The sequence below is a fragment of the Quercus lobata genome, chromosome 1, assembly GCF_001633185.2.
Source record: "Quercus lobata isolate SW786 chromosome 1, ValleyOak3.0 Primary Assembly, whole genome shotgun sequence".
Lineage (NCBI taxonomy): Eukaryota > Viridiplantae > Streptophyta > Magnoliopsida > Fagales > Fagaceae > Quercus > Quercus lobata.
Window position 1 is genome coordinate 13910139 of NC_044904.1, and position 21003 is coordinate 13931141.

A 21003-nucleotide genomic window follows, 5' to 3' on the forward strand; every position below is an offset into this window, starting at 1 on the left:
AAGCACCTCGCCCGTTACAGATCCACCGTGAACCACCACTCACCTGTTACAGATCCACAATCGATGTGGTTTGGGATTTTTTCTTTTCGTATTTTTGTGAGCAAAATTTGGGTTTGGGGTTTTTTTGTTTTTGTTTTGTGAGCCAAATTTGTTGGGTTTTCTTGGTGTTTTGTTGCTAGGATTTTTAGATTTCCTAATTTTGTTTCTAGGATTTGTTGGATTTTTTGTACAGATTGGTTTGTTAGATCTTGGCATCCGTTTGGATAGCAAGAAAATTACATTATATTCTGCGATTTGTGATTCTATGTTTGTACAGATTTTTGGGTTTGTGATTTTGGGCCAGGGCCCTAGGAAAAAAATCTGTTTAATAAACGAGCTGGGTCTAGGTCGCGGGTCTTGGCCCGTGGGTCGAGTCCAGGTATGAAAAAACCAGGCCCGAACCCGACCCATTGCCATTCCTAAGGATAAGGTGATTAGGTTAGGGAAGCCCAAAAGAGTTGGTAAAAACCTATAGGAAAGCAGAATTAGAAAAAGGGTCAAGGATTCCCAAAGAAAGCGAATGGGCCAAGGATGCCTAAGAAGAAATAAATGGGATGAAAGAGCCCACAAGCAATGTAATAAAGAAACCCAAAATAGCATGAGTATGAATCTAATGACCATATTGAGTCATTGAGAGAAGATAAGCAGGAGGCCCAAAGAGGCTCGACAGGCTTAAATCAAATAACATCACAGCAGGAATGATAGAGTGATATGGCAAGAAATGGTAGCAAGACCATGGAAGGAGTAAAAGAGTAGGCTGAAGGAAGAAAGACCCACAAACCAAGCAAAGTCCAGTCCCTAAAGGGAGCAGGCCATAAAGAATGGAAAATCAGAAAATAGCTCATGCCATAAGAAGTCAAGGATGGGCGGTAGAATGTGCAGACGAGCCTCCAGACCACGGCAAACGCATGAGCAGCGGACAAGTTTTGGACATACACAAAAGTGGAGCATCCACAAGACCTAGACATCACCAGCCTGTACCCAACCAATACAGGCAGTGGTGGGTCATGGGTCAAAGGTAAGAGAGGGTATGGTCTAGCAGTGGGGAGAGGGAAAAACCTATTCTGGGGTTCCTGCTCAGGCTCTTTTGGGGGAAATGTCCTGCTGGGATGACAGACAGCTCAAAAGAAGTAAGAATGAGTTGGAACCACTAGGTACATGCCATGAGGGATAGCAAGAGAGATCACCCACACCATGGCAGGTAAGAATGCCATAATAAGCAAGCAAACAAAATAATTTTCTTTGTATGGTAATGGAGAATGGCGTAGCCAGCACAGGTAAGTGGTGGTGGCTGGATAGTTGACAAACCAGCAATGGTCGGCAAAGACACCTAGACTAGACAAAGGTAGTTAAAGGCTAAAATGGTAAAAAGCCAGTCACGATAAGTAGTATAAAAAGGACCCTTGCCATGCATGGGAGAGGGGGGTCATCAGAAGGGGAATAGGAACTAAAAAGAGAGAATCACAACCTGCTAGATGGGTAAGCGCTTAAAGAAGAAAAGAAAAGAATTAGAAATAACAAAAACAGTGAGAAAAGAGAGAATCAGTAAGAAGAAACGGATTGTGTAGAATGACAGACATGCACCAATAGGTTAATCCATTCTCTCCCTCTAAAGGCATACTCTTTGCTAGAGGCAAAGGATTCTTTTAGGCACAAGCCATTCAAGCCCATTTCCCTCAAATTGATTAATTTCTACGGCAAGATCTTCTTGAGAGATTATTCACATTGAGAAAAATTGTTCCCTCCTTGGTCTTGGTCCTACAACATAACTTGGCATGACGGATTGATCTTTTCTTTCTTTGATAACTCATTTCTTTCCTATTTACTTCTGCCATTTTCTTTACAAGGTGTTTCTTATCGTTGTGGTCCTCATTTTAATTGGGGATCCTTTGTTTATGCTGTCTAATGGCAAAAGTACTTTCTTTTATTATTATTATTACATTTTCTTGTCATGACTCCTCCATAGCAGCTCCGCTTGTCATGAGCATGTGACCAAAGCTTTGGCAAACGGGATATAGTTTGTGCACAAGCCGGACCAAAGTGAGTTATAGTTGGATCGGTCCCAACTCTCTTATCCAGAACACTTGGACCCAGTACAGCAGGAGGTAGCCCAGCCCAAAATCATAAAAAGGCCCACCACAGTATGCAAAAATATTGAATGTACAAACTGTAATTGAACTAAACGATCCCATGCATCTATCCCCATTCAATTTAGGAGATACTATTTGACCAATTTATTATTATTATTTTGTTGTATTTAATAGAATTTCACAGACAATAATTGTGAATTGATATTATATATGTAGTATCCAATAGTGATTTTCAAAATTATATACGTAATAGTAATGTAATGAGAAACTTGGCATAACCAATATTATATAAATGGCAAAGAAAAGCTATTTTAGTACTTCTAAATGTCTTGATCAAACTATATCATCTATATATATAATAATAGGTGAAGCAGAGAGAAAATCCAATTAGATTTCAATTGGATTCTCAATTTTGCTCCACTTGTCCTAACCAAAACTCAAAAAAAAATTTAATTAGATTATAAATTTGACTTCAATTTTGTGTCATGTATCTTATCTAAATTTTCTAATTGTTGTGCCCAAATAAATGATGCATTAACATTTAACACAGAAGCCAATAAAACCACAATAATAATGCTCATTGGCCTAAGCAAAAACATCTTACCTGCACACTTTCATGGAGATTATAAATTGGACTCCAATTTTGTGTCATGTATCTTATCTAAATTTTCTAATTTTTGTGCCCAAATAAATGATGCATTAACATTTAACACGGAAGCCAAGAAAACCACAATAATAATACTCATTGGCCTAAGCAAGAACATCTCATCTGCACACTTTTATGGGTGATCTCAATAGAGTCTGGAGCTCTTCTAATCCCACAACCAGAACCAAGGAGTCCAACGAGAAAGACTATAAAAGTAAAACATCATCTCCTCCTAATTCCATATCTTCATCCCATGTCTCCTCCTCTCTCAACCTCTACCAACTAGATCCACACACTGCCCTCTCCTCCTCCTTACGGATTTTTTAGAGCAAGGCCGGGTTCAAACACAATGTTCAATCCCACTCTTCCTTGCTTCACACTCTCATACATTAGCGCTTCATTGGCGCCTCCAAGAAGATTCCAAGCTCAATGATTAGTTCTTATTTTTTAATAGTTTTTAGTGTGTCTGGATTAAGATTTTGTTAATTTGTTAAAAGTGACAAAAATATAATCATATATATTATATTAAGTTGAAGTTCAATTTTAGAATTCAAATTGAATCAAATTGATTTCTAATTGTAGTTTAATTTTGTGCTATGTGTCCAATTTGATTTTTAAATGTTGGTGTTAAGTTACTTCCATTCATAATGCTCAATGTGGAAATTGAATCTACTAAGATAAACATCTTATCATCACAATTGTTAATATTTCCGTGCGTAAGCACGGACTACATGCTAGTATATGTTTAATAACCCAAACTAACATTAATAGCACCATTAGTATACATTAATAGTCAAAACTCAGATAAAATCCAATTAGATTTTAATTGGATTCTCAATTTTGCGCCACATATCCCATTTAATTTTTAATTTTATATCAAGTGAATTATTGATAGTCAACATCGAAGAGTCCAAATCCAATTAGATCCTAAGTTAGATTTCAATTTGAGTCTAATTTTTCGCTACATGTTCATCTAAATTTTTAATTTTTGTGGCATTTGAATTATTGGGTGCAAAAACCTATATATATATATATATATATAATTTGAATCGTATAATTATGATTGTTTTTAATTGTACTCATGCACATGCATGGGTCTACACACTAGTTTAAGTAATATTGTAAAATTCAATATGTCATTAATCAATTAATCAATTATTTTTTTTTGAAATCCATTAGATTTTTAAATTTTTTTTTTTTTTTGGATGAACTGATTTTTTTAAATAAAATTTAGGAACTACACACAACCATATAAATAATATAATAATTCTCATATTTTCTGTAGAATGAATTACACAAGGATTCAATACTTATGGTTTGTTAGAGAAATAAGCATAATCGATCTTCAAAAAATAAGCCATTGACTCAATTTCCAAAAGCCTATATATACAGCCTACGCTTTTTGTATCTGCAATAGTGAGAGAGATGGGTTCGGTACTGCCACCCAAGTCAATAGCAAGGCATGAAGGAGAGGATGTAAAAGACGCCACTGAAGAAGCTTACCATCATATCATAATAACTGTGTGCATGAATTGAGATGGGAAATTAAAATTATTTTATTATTTAGTTTATTTTTACTAGTATTTATGAACCTTATTGCACTTTTTGATACTATTCATAGGTTTTACTGTACTATTTCAACTTACTTTTACCTTTATCTATAATACTTTCAGCAATAAGTTTTCAGTTTCATCAAAATTAATGGTATCCAAACACATCCTAAGGATCTTGATACAGATGGCCCTAGACATTTTGAGGCCTTAGGTAAGAACTAAAATGAGACATTTTTTTATATTTATATATTAATTTTATTTAATATTTTTATATTATAATATATTTCATTTTAAATCTTATTTTCTTGCCCTTTGAGATGCAAAATGAATATTAAATTTGTGTATTCAAGTTCTTCTAACTTCTCATTTTCAATCAATAATATAGTTAATCCACTTAATCTTTCTTGGACATTGTCAATCTTAGATATGGTTTAATTAATTTTAATTTTGAAAAACTTCTTTCTGCAAAAGTAATTGTATCAGGTATTGTTAATAAAATTCTATAAGCAATGCATATATTTGGAAATAAATCTAACCTTTTTATATAATTTAGTATGTCAATTGGAGTATATTCTTTTTTTTTTTTTGTAAAATTTCTTTTAAAACTTTTAAATCTGAAAATAAATCTAAACCATCAATACAATAATAAACATCAAGTTTGAGAAAAGATTCAAGTTTAAAACAGTATTTTTGCAAACTATCATGAGCACAAAGTTCAGACGGATCACTCCTTAGATCGACGGAAGCATGAGCCACCAACAAAAGTATTTAAGAGTAGAACTATTGGAGAGAAAAATTGAGAGAGCCAGAGAGCAAAAGTGAGAAAGAGAAAAGGTATGAGTAAATTTTAGGTATTTGAGATTTTTAATTTGTTTGGATTTGAGATAGTTTTGTCTAGAGGTTAAGGATGATGTTTTTGGGATAATTGATTTTTTTAGACTAAATAATTTGTTGGGTTACCAATGTTTACAAAGATGTTCTAGATTTTTTGTTTTTTGATCACAAGGATATATAAGATTTTTTGAAATTTCTTTTGAAACTAAATTTTTTTTTTCTACTACCCTTTCTTTTTCAAAATTTTGGGGTCCCCTTCCACTTGGGGGCCTTAGACAATGGACTAACTAGCCTAGTGGAAGGGCCGGCCCTGGATCTTGATGCTGGTGCTCTCTTTGTCCTTAAATCAAAAGGTGACCACCACTTCCAGTTTCCCATGATGTTGTTGTTATAAACTTATAATGGTTTTCTGTGGTCTGCTCTTTATTTTTTTTTTCATTCCTCAATCCTCAATATATTGTCATTGAATGTTTTTATCGTCTCCTTTGAATTTTTTTTTCTCCTTTTCTTCTTATCCTCCTCTTCACCTTCTAAAAATAGATCCTTATTATCAAATGGTGTGGTGATTTGGACCAACCAAACAAATTTCTCAAAAAGAAAAAGAAAAAGAAAAAAGATATGAACACCAATACATACACCATCCACTCTTGCTTTTCAGAAACTGTTAAATTTATAACGTTAAAACTATTTAACCCCTGCTGCATTTCCTATCTTTTTTTTTTTCTTGGAAATGTGGTCAATGCCTAACTAAATAAAATGAAATAAACCCATATATTCTGTTTTTTGTGCTTTCACTCTAAAAGTATCTTTTGATAACCGGTCACCAGACTCACCACCATAAAAAGTTTAAAAACAACTCTTTTCCATTGTAAGCCTAACTTAATAGCAAAAGTCATATTTAAAGTAAATAAGTTTTTTTAAATATCTTTTGCTTTATATACAATTATTGTGAAAAATTGTAATATTAGTTTTGTAGGGGTGATAAGCCCAGTGGTATATATCTATGTATATATTGAGCCGAAGGTTCAATTTGAGGACATTAAGTAGTCCGAGGATGGATAAACATTGTCATAAGAATCCGTGTTAGTGAGTGAGGAGATGAGGTTTGATCATGATGGTCCAAGAAGGCGGTCCGAGGAAGAATGCTTTCTCGGCTAAGCAAAGCCGAGGTCAGAAGGTGCGATTTGCCATCAAGAGAAACGTTTTAGACAATTCAGTATCAGGAAGGAACATGACAGAGGGAGGCTGTGAAATATTTAAGAAAAAGTTGCTATCACCGCATTAAATGCTTTGCAGCTAACTCTCTGGCTGCATTTATGTGGAGAAGACCCCTGAATAGTGCTGCATTGGTTGCCCCAACTCATAGAGGGTCTGAAAGGGTGTTCGATAGGACAAGCACTCAAGTAGTGGCCTGAACGAACAACAAATGGAGGGTCAAGATCATCTAAAGGGAGCTATATAATGTAAGAGACCCTCCATGAAGAGGGGTTCAAAGAATTGAGAGAGATACTGTAGCAATAAGAGCTGTACTTATAATCAACTTCAAGTGATATATACAAGAACTGATTTTCTCGGATTGTGCCGAGGACGATTTTCTTTAGATAAAACTAGTCTACCTTTTGGATTCACCATAATTGCCACCTAACTCATTAGAACCTAGTTTTCTAATTCACTCTCTACAAATTCATTGTATTGAACTATTTGGGCCTAAATCCTTTTAAGTTTTAACCTTTGGGCTTAGGACCCAAATTGTGCCTTACAAGTTTGATTTTAAGTTAATTTGATTCGTAGAAAAATAAATTTCAAATAAAAAATTATAATATAAGAATTCAAATATATGTTTAATTATTTGATATAAGAGTATTTTTATTTAAAATTATTATCTTAAACCTCAAATTGTATAGAACTAGCTAACCCTGAGGTTGACCCAAAATATTGACTATGAGTTTTAAACTCAAGATCTCATGGATTTCATGAGGTATTAGGAATCAATAATAAAATCCTTTGGTTTGCAGTTGTTCCTTGTTACCTCTAAAAGGTTCCCTCATGTGCACAAAGTTTCTCTCCTTGTGTTACTTTGCTTTTAATTATAGCGTTTCATTTTTTTTTTTTTTTTTTATAAAGAAATTAAATTGTCTAATGTTTTGAAGTGTACAAATTGAACAGGATCATGGGTACACTGTGGTTACCATTTGACAGCTTCAATAGTTGCTCCAGCTCTTCTAAGCCTTCCATATGCCCTCGCATCTCTCGGATGGGTACCCGGAATATTTTATGTTTGGTAATTGCAGCTCTGGTGACATTCTATTCATACAATTTAATCTCTCTGGTGCTTGAACACCATGCTCAATTGGGTTGTCGCTACCTCAGGTTCAGAGACATGGCTAAAGATATTTTAGGTATGAACACTCCTTTTCCTACCCTATTTTTCGGCCCATTATATGATTATATAAATGGTCAAATTTCCATACCCATAATATACAAATAGAATAGCCACTGGGCCTTATAGCCCAGTGGCACCCGGTGTCCCTTGAGCTCGGGGGTTTGAGCTCCCGCATATTTACCTAGAAAAAAAAAAAAAAATATATATATATATATATATATATACACAAATAGAATATGATTATCAAAATATGCAAATAGAATACATAGTTGCTATATGAAACCAAGTTCCCTAACTCCAAAATCAATTTTCTATAGCTTCTTCAATAAAAAAAAGTCAATCTTCATTCGGAATTTTCGGGATATGGCTTTGATGTCAATGTATTAATATTTGAAAAGAAGATTTTGAATCTTTTTTTTTGGAGGGGAATTAGTAAGTAACACGAAAATGAATCCAGTGGGAGACCTTTTGATTGTTGACCTTGCGTAATCAATCAAGATGGCTGGGATTAGAAAACATTATTGAGTACTGAGTATATGGGTTCAATTCCACTTGAAATTGTTTACCTAAGCATGATTTTAAGTAAAAGACTAAAAATTCAATCATTACATGTAAACACAACATAATCAAAGTTATTACCAAAAAAAAAAGGGAATCAAAGTGGCACACTATTTGTCCTTCAAAGCATGTTTCACACGAATCACACCATTACACATTGGTTAGAAAATGTTGGAGACATGAGCATGATACGTCAAGTTTTGGCAACCTAGGTCATGTCAAAGCACGTTTCCCTGAAAGCCATAAAAAATGAAGCTAATAAAAATAAATAAATAAAGGAGTGAAAAAAAGATTTTAACGACCCTGATCATAGAGAAATTATTAGGTTCACTTGGAGGATTGTTAACGTGATTCTCCTAACCAATTAAATAATGTTATTTATGCAAATACGTAAGACATGTTCCTAATTAGCATAAGAATTAAAAATTAAAAACCACTAGATTATATTATATTTGCATAAATAACAATGTTTTATTAGTTAGAAGGACCAAAAAGATCACATCTGCAATCCTCCCAGTGGACTTTATAATAATTTATTCTATGATGATGTTTGACTATAAATGCATTATATTTTAATGAATCAAGTTTACGTACCTAATAGTTTCAAAAAATAAAAATAAAAAGTTTACGTAGCTAATTAAAACTAGTACTGCTCTCATAAGTCATAAAGTGGAAATGTCAAACAGAAAAACCACCAAAAAAATAGTTTTAAATTTTCCCATGTGCCAATTACAAAATTTCCTAGTGACCTTCCTATTACTTCTTAGGCCGGATCCGATACTTAGGAAGTAGAGAAATCATATTGGCCAACATATAATATCTATAATATTATGTCAAATAAAAGCTTTTAACTTTTCATTTACTTGATTCTAAAAAAAAAAAGAGAAAAAAAAAAATAGAAACATTTCATTGATTAATTTTAATATTGTCACACAAGGTTTTGAACGTTTATCCTTTTTTCCGTCATCATTATAATATATATGTATTATAGTTGGTTTTAATTTAGAGTTATAAGTTTAATTTTGATTTCGTGTTGATTCAGCCTAATGTTGTCACATAAATTTTGGATAACTCACATTTTTTTTTTCACAACGTATTTTTGGATAGAGTAACTCGACATTAAATAAAGAGAAAAGTTAATAGATATCTTAAGGGTATTAGTTTAAGATATATTTTTAGAAATTATTATGAGAAAAGATAAAAATAATTAATTATTTTTTATTGCTTTTTATTTTTTATTTTTTATTACATTTTCTATAAAAATAATGTAAAAATTTTCATAAAATAATTTATTAACAATTGCCCTAAGAGCATTCGTTAACATGATCCCCTTAAATAAATTTTGATTAGTTATGTTTTATCTTTCCTAGATAATTAAACTTTTTATTTGTTAATTAACATTAACATGTATCATAATATGTATAAATATATTTTATTAAACCTTGTGCTTTGCAGAAATTATCGATGTTATTAAAATCGATTCTTTCTTATAAATATATTTGATTAATTATGATATCTCATGTTTTTTGAGAGGATTGTTGGATTACTATTCTTTATAACTTACATTTTCCCACATTGCTAGTAATATATATATATATATATATATATATATATGCTAGTATTATTTATAAATTATTTTCAATTAATTTTGCTAATGGCAATGCTCAAGAATTAGGTCTTTACTAATTACTAACACATATGGTTTACCTGCAGGGCCAGGATGGGGTCTTTACTTTGTGGGTCCAATTCAATTGGTAGTATGCTATGGCGCTGTCATTGGAAGTGTCGTCCTCGCAGGACAGTGCATGTAGGAACTTAAGAGTTAAGAGTGTGTTTGGCATCAGTTTATAAGCTTAGCTTTTAGCTTTTAGTTTTTTAACTTTTATGTATAACTTTTTAAAACCTAATTTTTTTCCTTTTTTTCTTACTTTTTAAAAATTTTTCAAGGTATAAATATATTTTAGCACACTTTAAAAAAGTTTTCAGTAAAAAGCTAAATAAGCTATTTTTAAATCGACGCTAAGTTCCTCCTTTTTTTTTTTCTAATTTTTTTAATAAATTAAATTAAATTAAAATTTTTTGTACTGGTTATTGTTTATCTTTTGTTATTTTTTCTTAATGTTTAAAATGAGTTAGTAATCTTAAATTTCAAAGAGACAAGAGAATGAAGAAAATATAAAAACTAATGACTTATATATATACTAGCCTCTGAGCACGCGCACACACGCGTGCTTAGAAGCTCTTCTATTTTTCTGGATAAAAGTTAATAATTTGCATCTATTATAATTTAGAAATATATATATTTTTTTTCAAAAAAATAAAAATTGATGGGATGAGAAATAAGTATTGTTCGTCCTTGAGTTGTCGTCTAGATCATATGTGAAACTACAAAAATTGGGTCATCTCCAGTTCGTCTATAGTGTCAGCCAAGTCTAGAAAGGTTGTCCTAATATAAAAGGGTCATCCAGCATGAGGAGGTTGTCCAAACTAAAGAAGGTCATCTAGCATGGAAACACCTAGACGACCCCTCAGTACTTAGAAAATCTTCAAAATGAATTTATGCACAAAAGCTTATAATTCGAACCACGTTCTACTATTTTGAAGTATAAGCAAAATCCTTGTTCATCGTTTTAACTTCCCTCTAAGCTCTTAATTTCTAATGACAGTTGTAGAAGATAAGATTAAATCTTCTAACTTCTATAGCAGTTGCAAAAGTTAAATTTGAAGCTTCTAACTTCCATACACATTGAGGAAGTTACCAAACAAGTAAGCACTTCAAAGCTCACTATATAAGGACTTATCCACATCAAATGAAGGTAAGTTTCCACCACTCCTAAAGTTGGAATTCTTGAGTTCTAGAGAGAAAAAGTAACTTAAGCATCGAAGGGTTCTTGGTTGGTTTACTCCAATCACCTTTGATCTTGTGTTTTTTTCTTTTCAGGCCTTCCAAGTAATCACTAGCTCATTGAAACCCAAAGCATTCAGCCTACTGATTTTCTATATATCATAAAAAATGATATAACTTTAGAGATAAGGTAATTTCTTTTTTGAACATGAAGGAAAAAAAAAATCCTAAATTTTATGAATTTTCTTTTTGAATTCAAAATGAAATTTGTTATCTGACATTTATAACCCTATTTCTAAATGAAATTACCCATTAGTAATGAGGGTATTTTTAAACTACATAAAAGTCTAGTTGAAAGAGGAGAATCTTCTTATATATAGTATAGATAATTTCATAATGTATGATCCCAATAGAGTGTGCTATCTCTTGCGTTATCTCCCACTCTTGAATTGTCAGTCTTTTTTTTAGTGCTGTTGACAAATGAATAAATTTTTAATTTATTTTAGTCTTGCAGACAATCTACTTGCTATCAAGTCCAAATGGAACCATGATGCTCTATGAATTTATGATAATATTTGGATGCTTAATGTTGATTTTAGCTCCAATGCCATCCTTTCATTCACTGAGACACATCAACTTGATATCCTTGGTTCTATGCCTCTCCTACAGTGCCTGTACAGTGGCCGCTTCAATTTACATCGGTAACTAGACTAATTAAACACACAGGTTCTAAATTTATTTTCTGAGGAAATCGTTTGAAGAATCCCAATTTATTTTATTAGGAAATTCATCCAAGGGGCCGCAGAAGGATTATTCACTACCTAGTGATACTCAAAGTCGCATTTTTGGGATCTTCAATGCCATTGCCATCATTGCCACAACATATGGAAATGGGATTATTCCAGAAATTCAGGTTTCTACAATATTAATTCATAGTGGGAAAGAGTATTTAAATATAGGCAGTGCGTGCTTATTACACACTTGTGTGGATACACACAAGAGTAAAATAATGCTGAAATCGTTACTCTAAATGTCACCCAAGTGTGTAATAAGTTTTCCCCTTCAAATATTTATAGTAGTGATCATGTCGCTTGGTATGCAACTGTCGAACAAATTTTGTTAATTAATTTGCAGGCAACAATAGCACCTCCAGTAAAGGAAAAGATGTTTAAGGGACTATGTAGTTGTTATGCAATAGTTGCAATGATTTTCTTCAGTGTAGCCATCTCAGGTTATTGGGCATTTGGCAAACCAAGCTGGTGGCCTCATCCTCAGTAATTTCTTAGACAATGACAAGCAGCCTTTGGTACCAAAATGGTTGGTTTTGATCACTAACATGTTCGCTATTCTCCGAATCTCCAACTATCAGCCGTGGCAGTGGTAAGATTTAAGAATCTCTCTCTCTCTCTGAAATACAAATAAATTCTCTATAATTCCAAAAGTTTAAGCTGTCAATAAACAGAATTGACGCTAAAATTTTTTTATTTTTTATATGGAAGATAAGTAGAGGTACATGATTCAAACTCATGATGGTCTGCTCTGATACTATGAGTGCCAAATACTTGAATAGTTAGAAAATAATGAGTTTACTCGTTTAAATTAACACATCATTGTTTGCTACAGGTGTATTTGCAGCCTACAAACGAGGTGCTTGAGCGTACATTTGGTGATCCAAAGGCCCCACAGTTTTCTGCCCACAATCAATGTAATCCCAAGGGTGATATCTCGGTCACTGTCTGTCATTGCAGCAACAACCATAGCAGCAATGCTTCCATTCTTTGGAGACATTAATGCAGTTATTGGAGCTTTTGGATTCTTACCTCTAGACTTCATACTGCCAATGCTTTTCTACAAATTCACCTTTAGGCCATCTAAGCGAAGCCCCATTTTCTGGTTGAATACAACTATTGCCGTGGTTTTCTCAATTGTGGGTGTTATATCGGCAGTTGCAGTAGTTAGACAAATAAGCCTCGATGCTAAAACCTATCGGTTATTTGCTAATCTTTGATCAGACTAGCCCTATGTTTGGATAGATCCGTTCCAAACATTAAAGTAAAACATAGGCTGAGCTTGCTAGACAATCATTATTTTTTATATGAATCTACATATTATACATCTTCCTTGATGATGAAGGAAGGGCCTTTTAGATGTCCACTTTGTAAACCTTGTTTTGTATTTACTTTGCATTTTGGAAGCATAAAAACAAATGAACAATAATAGAAGCAACAACTCTTTCAAAGCAAATATTGGGTTATTATGTAAAAATCAACCTCTCTAACAACTTGTTTCGGATGGAAAAGTCAGGGTGGATTTTTTGGAGTCCCACATCGAAAGAATCTTCCTCCACTTTCTGCCTTATAAGCTCTGAAGCGAAGAAGTAGTGTACCACTAGTTATAAGTGTATAACTAGTGGTACACTACTCCTTCGCTTCAGACATTATAAGATAACTAGTGGTACACTTACATTTTATGATACAAAAAACTTTTTTTTATGCACAAGCCAATATGAGAATGGTCTTAGCCATTTTTTCTTTAACTGGTGCACAAAGATTTTCTTCTAATCTCATCATCTTCAAGTCGGCAGTAAGCGTAATCAAACGATTGATCATAACCAACAGTCCTAAAACAATGTTCTATCACTTTTAACTTCCATTTCCTGATGTATCGACCGACAATGAAAAACATGGTCAAATGTCAACTAAGCCTGCTAATTCTGACACGAAGCAATTTACGTTCACTGCTGGAGTCCAAATCTTACGATGGCCTAACGTGAGCACGAAACTGTTTACCAAAGTAAATAAATAAGTGGGCCAATCCCTCCTTATACATTTTAAGATATGGCTCTAAAATAGTGGCTTGACCTTTAATTAAGTGGCTTCTCTTGTCTGTACACAATAGAAAAAGAATTGTGTCCATCAACTGTTTGACTATATATTTATATTACCTTATTACCTATTAGTCTTTGCTTCCGATCCATCTTATGCACTCTTTGTTGTTTGTTCTAGTTTGATTTGCTTCTCTCTCTCTCTCTCTCTCTCTCTCTGTGTTTGTGTGTGTGTGAGAAAGACAGAGAGATGAGTAAACAGCGACCAAGCTCAGTAGCGGTGCATGAAGAAGAAGATGCAAAGGTTGCAGCTTTAAATCATCAGGACCTTGATGCTGGTGCCCTCTTTGTTCTTAAATCCAAAGGTGATGATTACTTTCATTATCTGTAATCATTTTAATTTCTATATATGGAAACTGTTTCTTCCTTTATTGTCTTTCATCATTTCATTATTTTCTCTGTAAATATGTGTGAAATGTCATTTCTAGCTCTCTACTCCACAAAGGACAAGAAAGAAGAAAGGAAAAAATAATTGCTTGCACAAAGTCACAAACCACCACCTCTAGTTCTTTGTTAGGATTCTCTTTGGATCATATTTTTTTGTTTTTCATTTTTTTTTTTAACTGTGACTTGAAATTATTGTTTTCTTAATGGTATTAAGATGACTTCCTTCTTTTTTCTTCTTCCAGATTTTTTGTTTATTTTTGTTTTTAATTATAAAAATTATTGAAAATATCTTCTTTGTAAGTTTTTAAAAATTATTTTGTGAAAACAGAATGGCCTCTTCCCAAAATTTTGTTTCACCGAATTGGCTCAATGCCTCCTCATCCCTATAAGTTTGGTAATAGCTAGTACGGTAAAGTCAACAAACAAATTATTCTGTACATTTTCAGCAAAAAAAAATATATATATATATATATATTTTGTACATTTAAAGATGTCTTAATAAATTGAATTATGTTGCTATGAGAGAATGTCCTCCTACTGCTGAAGAAATCCAATTCATTGTTCAATAAGTGCCCACATTCATTCCTTGTTCAAACTAGCTATTAGTACTTATCTTATAGTCCTACACCATTCAAGAGTGGTTGATGATCTTAATTTCTAGCTATGGCAGACATGCTGAATACACATCTATAATTAATGATCTAATTTTAATGCCATTGAATTATCTGTACTTTTTCTGGTCAAAATTATGAGCTATATATCTTTATCAAATGATTTATTATTTTTTTTTTTTGAGAAAATCTTTATCAAATGATTTAATTCATCAGATTTAGATATATTTAATTTAAATGATTGGTGGGCATTAAATGTAGGATCATGGGTGCACTGTGGTTACCACTTGACAACCTCAATTGTTGCTCCACCTCTATTAAGTCTTCCATATGCTTTTACCTTCCTTGGATGGACTGCTGGAATTTTATGCTTGGTCATTGGAGCTCTAGTGACATTCTATTCGTACAATTTAATATCTCTGGTTCTTGAACACCATGCTCAACTGGGTCATCGCCATCTCCGATTCAGAGACATGGCTCATGATATCTTGGGTAAGCTTTTCTCCACTTGAATTTGAATGTCCTACTTTAATCATGCTGTTATTAGAGTCCACAATCATCATCATGCATATCCAATAATTGTGAGTTTGGATTGGGTAGCTTTCTTCTCCTAATATTTTAGTGTATTTACTTTTCAAAAAATATTTAGTTTTCTTTAGGTACTTTTGTGAGTTTGTCAGCTTTCAATCAGCAAGTAAATAATTGAGGGTTTTTTTTTTTTTTTTTTTTTTTTTTTTTTTTTTTATATAAATAAAATAATAATGTTCCAAACATACACTAAAAGTATGCAATATTTGTAAAGTAGTAGTAATTAACTAACTAAATATATAAATAAAATAAACCAATGTGTGCAACTCGTGTGTAAGCCACTGATGCTTTGTACCAAATGCTATAGTGATGCTTTATAGTATGTCTAGAAATTTCATAATTATTGAGGTAACAAATTGTAATATGTGTATGATAAAAGTAATAAATATGATTTTATGAGAAAGTGATATTGCACTTATCACAAAAAAATAATTAGTATTAACTTGATGGGTTAGTGAACAACAACAATATTACTATCCTTGGCTCTTATATATGGGGAATATATTCGTCAGACAAAAGTTATGTTAACAGTGGTCTTACATTCGTTGATAGAATAGTGAACAACGATGACATTACTAATCTTAGGCTCTTATGTACAAGTAGGAGTTGGGTGGGTGGGACGATAACTAGTATTAAGCATGGGCTAAGAACACTGAGAATATTACTAATCCTAGGCTCCTTTGGGAGGGGGGGGGGGGAATTGTGTGCAAATGTCGTATCTTGCTTTACATGTACAATCTATTTTTAATAATTTGATAATACAATAATGAAAAAAAAAAAAAAAAAAAAAAACTTGAACTATAATCAATAAGCTACAAAACTCATTACACCTATGCAATACTTAAGGCAAGGCCAGATTTGCTCTCCTTCACTAAATGCCCAAATAGTCTCTAACTCTCAATCAATTCAAAGTCATGGATTCCAATTAGCTCAATTGTAAAAGTCTCAAATTATTGAATAAGAGATTTGAGATTCAATCCTCGCTTACACCAAAAATTGATTAGTAGTTTAGTTTAATAATAAAAAAATTATTATTATGAGCAGACATCATAGATTGAAAATCTCTCAAAAAAAAAAAAAAATCAAAGTTTCAAACATCCCTCTCGCGTGCATAAAATGCATTAGACAATACTACTATTAATGGCATTATAAGATGGTACCCACACCCCACTAGTAGAAGCCTTGTTTAATATGTTGGGCACGTTTTAAGGCAGAAATATTGAGTGGATCCACCAGCCACCAGCTCCTGTTTTTGGTTTTACGAGTTAAAAAAGCCTGTTTAAAGGGTTGGTGACTTTTAGTTTTAGGGTAGAAATGTTTATCCTCTTTGGCTTTGGAGGTGATAGCCCTTGTTGTTCAAAAATTCAGGTGTTGGTTTTGGCCTTAATAGGAAGACGAGGTAATATTTAAATCACTTAACTCGTTTTTGTGAAGCTCTCTTAATTGTGTTGCTAAACTCCAAAATCTTTTTAACCACACAATAACATAAATTCCAAATTTCGAATTTTCTGTCTTAGAAAGTTAAGAAAAATGTATAAAAGTTGAAATAGAATTCGTATTTGCATTCAAAGAAAAGATAATAAATCACCTTAATAATTTGTTTGGAATTTGGATACTTATTAGGTTGGCAGGTTCAATTGGTGCCTCTGAAAATGACATTGGCGAAAGAGAATTATAGTCCTTATAGGGATATGTCACGAAGATATTTTGGGCTCATACGTTAAGAATCTATTTTTAATAGGTAAAAAGGTTCTTAAGAATCTTTGAGTGATTATTTATAAACTTTTCAAAAGACTGATGCATTAGACTACGACATTACAGCCTAAATTGAATTGTCAATTGGGCCACCTTTTATTTTATTTTTTTGTTGTTGAAAAGTCAATTGGGCCATCTGATTTTGCTTTTTAATTACTTTAATTAACACAAGAGTCCAATTATCTCTGATCGTCAAAATTAAAAAAATTCTGATTTTGTTCAGATTTTTTCTTTGACTCTTCCATTTTAAAGAACGAAAATCAACTTTGGCGTGCCATCCATGCATAGGCCTAGTTGTTTTTGTTTTTGACCTTTCTATGTATACATCGTACAATATTTATATTAATTTACATTATAGACATACCAAAAGTGACAAATATTATAAATTTTTGCAAAAAGTGTACAATATTTATTATTTACCATTTTTGTGTGTTTACCATGTAAATTTATATAATACTACTCCGTATATAAGAGTGGAAACATAGAATTTTTATTTTTTTATTTTTAAGCCTCTCTTAAATTGCCTGATGTGAATGATCTGAGACTTATGCAATCGGATAACAAGAAATAGAAGACATCACAAATTTAAATGGGCCTGAATATTAGCACATAACATCATTTTAATTTCCTCTGGCCCAAGAATCTTGTACCAATGGGCAAATTAGATCCAGTGTGAAACTCTTAATGGATTCCTATTTCATACTTGGTTCACAATCCCAAGTTTTGTTGAAGTTCCAAATTAAGGATTGCAGGAACTAACCCATTGAATTTGGCAGGACCAAAATGGGGCCGGTATTTTGTAGGCCCAATTCAGTTCATGGTCTGCTATGGTGCTGTTGTTGCTTGTACTCTTCTCGGAGGACAATGCATGAAGGTCACTTCCTACTCTAAGGCTTTCAGCTTCTCTCATACATTATGGGCCAAGGTGTACCTAAGGCCTAGCCCAAAACATCCTAATTCTAATAATTGTGGATTTTCATTGGTTCTCTTTTTTCTTATACAGGCAATTTACTTGCTATCGAACCCAAATGGAACAATGAAGCTCTATGAATTTGTGATCATATTTGGGTGCTTTATGTTGATTTTAGCTCAAATCCCATCTTTTCACTCATTGAGGTACATCAACTTGATTTCATTGGTTCTGTGTATTGCCTATAGTGCCTGTGCAACTGCTGCTTGCGTTCATATTGGTAAGTAGGACTATTGTATTGGTTGCTTAAAAATAAGAAACACACAGAAAAACAAGTTTGAAATTTTTTTTTGGAAAAATTGCATTTTAATCTCAGTAACAAATTAAACCACATGGTTTCAAAAGTAACAAATTATATGGTCTAATTTATTACTTTTGAAATTGTATATTTTAATTTGTTATACCCTTAAATTACAAGGTTTCAAATATAACTTTTCCAAGATTTTTAAGTACTAGTTTTTGCAGTTTAATTCAGTTTACTAAGCATTGACTAATTTTACCAGGATCTTCATCAAAGGCTCCAGAGAAGGACTATTCCCTGACGGGAAATTCTGAAGATCGCATTTTTGGGATGTTTAATGCCATCGCCATTATTGCCACAACATATGGCAATGGAATAATTCCAGAAATTCAGGTTTGAAATAGTTCAATTTTGCTTTTCACATTCTTCATATTGAAGTGCAATTCAGTGGCTTAGACGAAGATATGGTACAACATTATGAATGCCCTCATGCACTAAACTATTGCCAATTAGTATTTAAGGTGTTGTAGCTAAATTACAATACAACTTTTTTTTTGGTTATAGGCAACGGTTGCACCACCAGTGAAGGGGAAGATGTTCAAGGCACTATGTGTTTGTTATACAGTAGTCACGGTGACTTTCTTCAGTGTAGCCATCTCTGGCTATTGGGCATTTGGTAACAAAGCTGAAGGCCTAATCCTCACCAACTTCTTGGACAATGGCAATCCATTGGTGCCAAAATGGTTCATTTTGATGACCAATGTCTTCACCATTCTCCAGCTATCCGCTGTTGGCGTGGTAAGCACATCTCTCTCATAAATTTCTCACTATTGTTCAAATATCCGCTCATGTTTGGATTAACCTTTTTTCTGTTACCATATTTGTTTATGTACAGTTTTTTCAAAGTATCACTATATTTTAACCCGTTGTAGTGACGCGTTATAATTGGTTCATAATAAAAGTTCTAGTACAGTAATGAAACCTGATAAAAGTGATGTTACTCCAATCATAACATATCATTGTAGCTCACAAAAAGCTAACCTGAACTGGTTTGGTACAGGTTTACTTGCAGCCCACAAATGAAGTGCTTGAGCGTACATTTGGTGACGCAAGAAGCGCGGAGTTCTCAGGCCGCAATGCTGTCCCAAGGTTAATCTCTCGGTCACTATCGGTTTTGATATCAACAACAATAGCAGCAATGCTTCCATTTTTTGGGGACATCAATGCAGTTATAGGAGCTTTTGGTTTCATGCCACTCGACTTCATATTGCCTGTGATTTTCTTCAACTTGACATTTAAACCATCAAAGAAAAGCGCCATTTTCTGGTTGAACATCATTATTGCAGTTGTTTTCTCCATATTGGGTGTTATTGCTGCGATTGCAGCCGTTAGGCAAATAAGCCTTGACGCCAAAAACTATCGGTTATTTGCTGATGTATGATCATCACTAATCAGCCATTCTTAAGATACGTATTCTATTATTCTATGATTCTCAATAATCAGTAAAGGTATTCTATTATTTTATGCTTCTTCCTTAATTGTGAACCAGTGCCTATGTGGGACTCACACATATTGTGAGTGAGAGATCTTTTAGAGAGCAATTTGTAAGAGAATTTTCCCCATAACTCATACAGTTCTACAGCCTTATAATTCTTGAATTCGAGTATTGAGTGTAGAGGGCAAAATTTTCTTAATAGTACTTTTTTAGAAAAAAATTGTGTGAATAGCATATGTTTGAAGTTTTTTAGTTAATTAGACTGTTTTTGAAAGTTGAGTTTGGCAAACTCGACCTTAGGCTGGAAGTTGAGTTTGACAAAGTCGACTTCGAAGCAATATTGATGCATCCTGCTTGGTCTTGCTTGGAAGTCGAGTTTGTCAAACTCGACTTCCAGCTCGAAGCCGTGTTTGTCAAACTCGACTTCCAGCCCAAAGTCGAGTTTGCCAAACTCGACTTCCAAAAACAGTTTAACTAACTAAATAACTTTTTTTGTGTGTTGCTTTCCTAATTTTTTTTTTTTAAAAACATACTATTTGGCAAATTTTGCCAGTTTATAAAAATGTTACATTCATAACATTTTCATAACAAATCATAAGTGGTAAATTGTTACTCATTTTAATTTGAACCTAACACTGAAATTATTTTTTTACTCATCAATAATAACCAGAAACAATTTGACTTGTGCAAATGTTGTGGACATAACATTTATCTTTTTTTTTTTCTTTTTTTTTGGGAGGGGAACATAACATTTATCTTAAGTTTATGATCTTCTACTCCCCTCAAAGCATTAAACGGGCTTTAAAACTTGCAGTGCGCCCAAAACAATTTATGGGCTCGATATTTGCCAGTTGACCCATTAAATGGCCCAAGTCCCAGTTAGCAAGAGAGTAGATCCTCTTTTCATTTGTTTATGAAAGACACTCATGGTGAAGATTAATTTTAAAAATCCCAAGAGTCTAAGACTCACACAACAGTGTTTTATTTAAAATTAGTTACCATCAGTTGTATCCTTTAAAATATTATATTTATAGTGAGGTGGGAAATTAAGTGATGGAGCATTATTTGTGCTTTAGAAATTAGAATTTTTCAAAAGACACAATTTTCCTCCACACTTCTTACAA

At 32.9% G+C, this 21003-nt stretch overlaps 1 protein-coding gene and 1 pseudogene across 1 annotated transcript; both read left to right on the plus strand.

Annotated features, from left to right (window-relative positions):
• The first annotated feature begins 1291 nt into the window (after nucleotides 1-1291).
• Nucleotides 1292-13011, plus strand: LOC115995428 (annotated as a pseudogene).
• An 802-nt stretch (nucleotides 13012-13813) lies between these two features.
• On the plus strand, nucleotides 13814-19913 carry LOC115980023 (GABA transporter 1-like). The gene is made up of 7 exons (XM_031102213.1): nucleotides 13814-14137; nucleotides 15092-15322; nucleotides 17950-18047; nucleotides 18177-18363; nucleotides 18647-18777; nucleotides 18949-19182; nucleotides 19445-19913. Exons 1-7 carry the CDS (start codon nucleotides 14023-14025, stop codon nucleotides 19823-19825), a joined length of 1377 nt encoding a protein of 458 aa, XP_030958073.1. The 5' UTR covers nucleotides 13814-14022; the 3' UTR covers nucleotides 19826-19913.
• The last annotated feature ends 1090 nt before the right edge of the window (nucleotides 19914-21003 follow it).

What these genes read in the sequence shown, in the direction of transcription:
- LOC115980023 (XM_031102213.1), top strand. Translation starts at nt 14,023, where the DNA reads ATGAGTAAACAGCGACCAAGCTCAGTAGCGGTGCATGAAGAAGAAGAT. An exon ending in CTTTGTTCTTAAATCCAAAG is followed by an intron (nt 14,138 to 15,091) that starts GTGATGATTACT and finishes CATTAAATGTAG; the next exon opens with GATCATGGGTGCACTGTGGT. An exon ending in AGCTATCCGCTGTTGGCGTG is followed by an intron (nt 19,183 to 19,444) that starts GTAAGCACATCT and finishes GGTTTGGTACAG; the next exon opens with GTTTACTTGCAGCCCACAAA.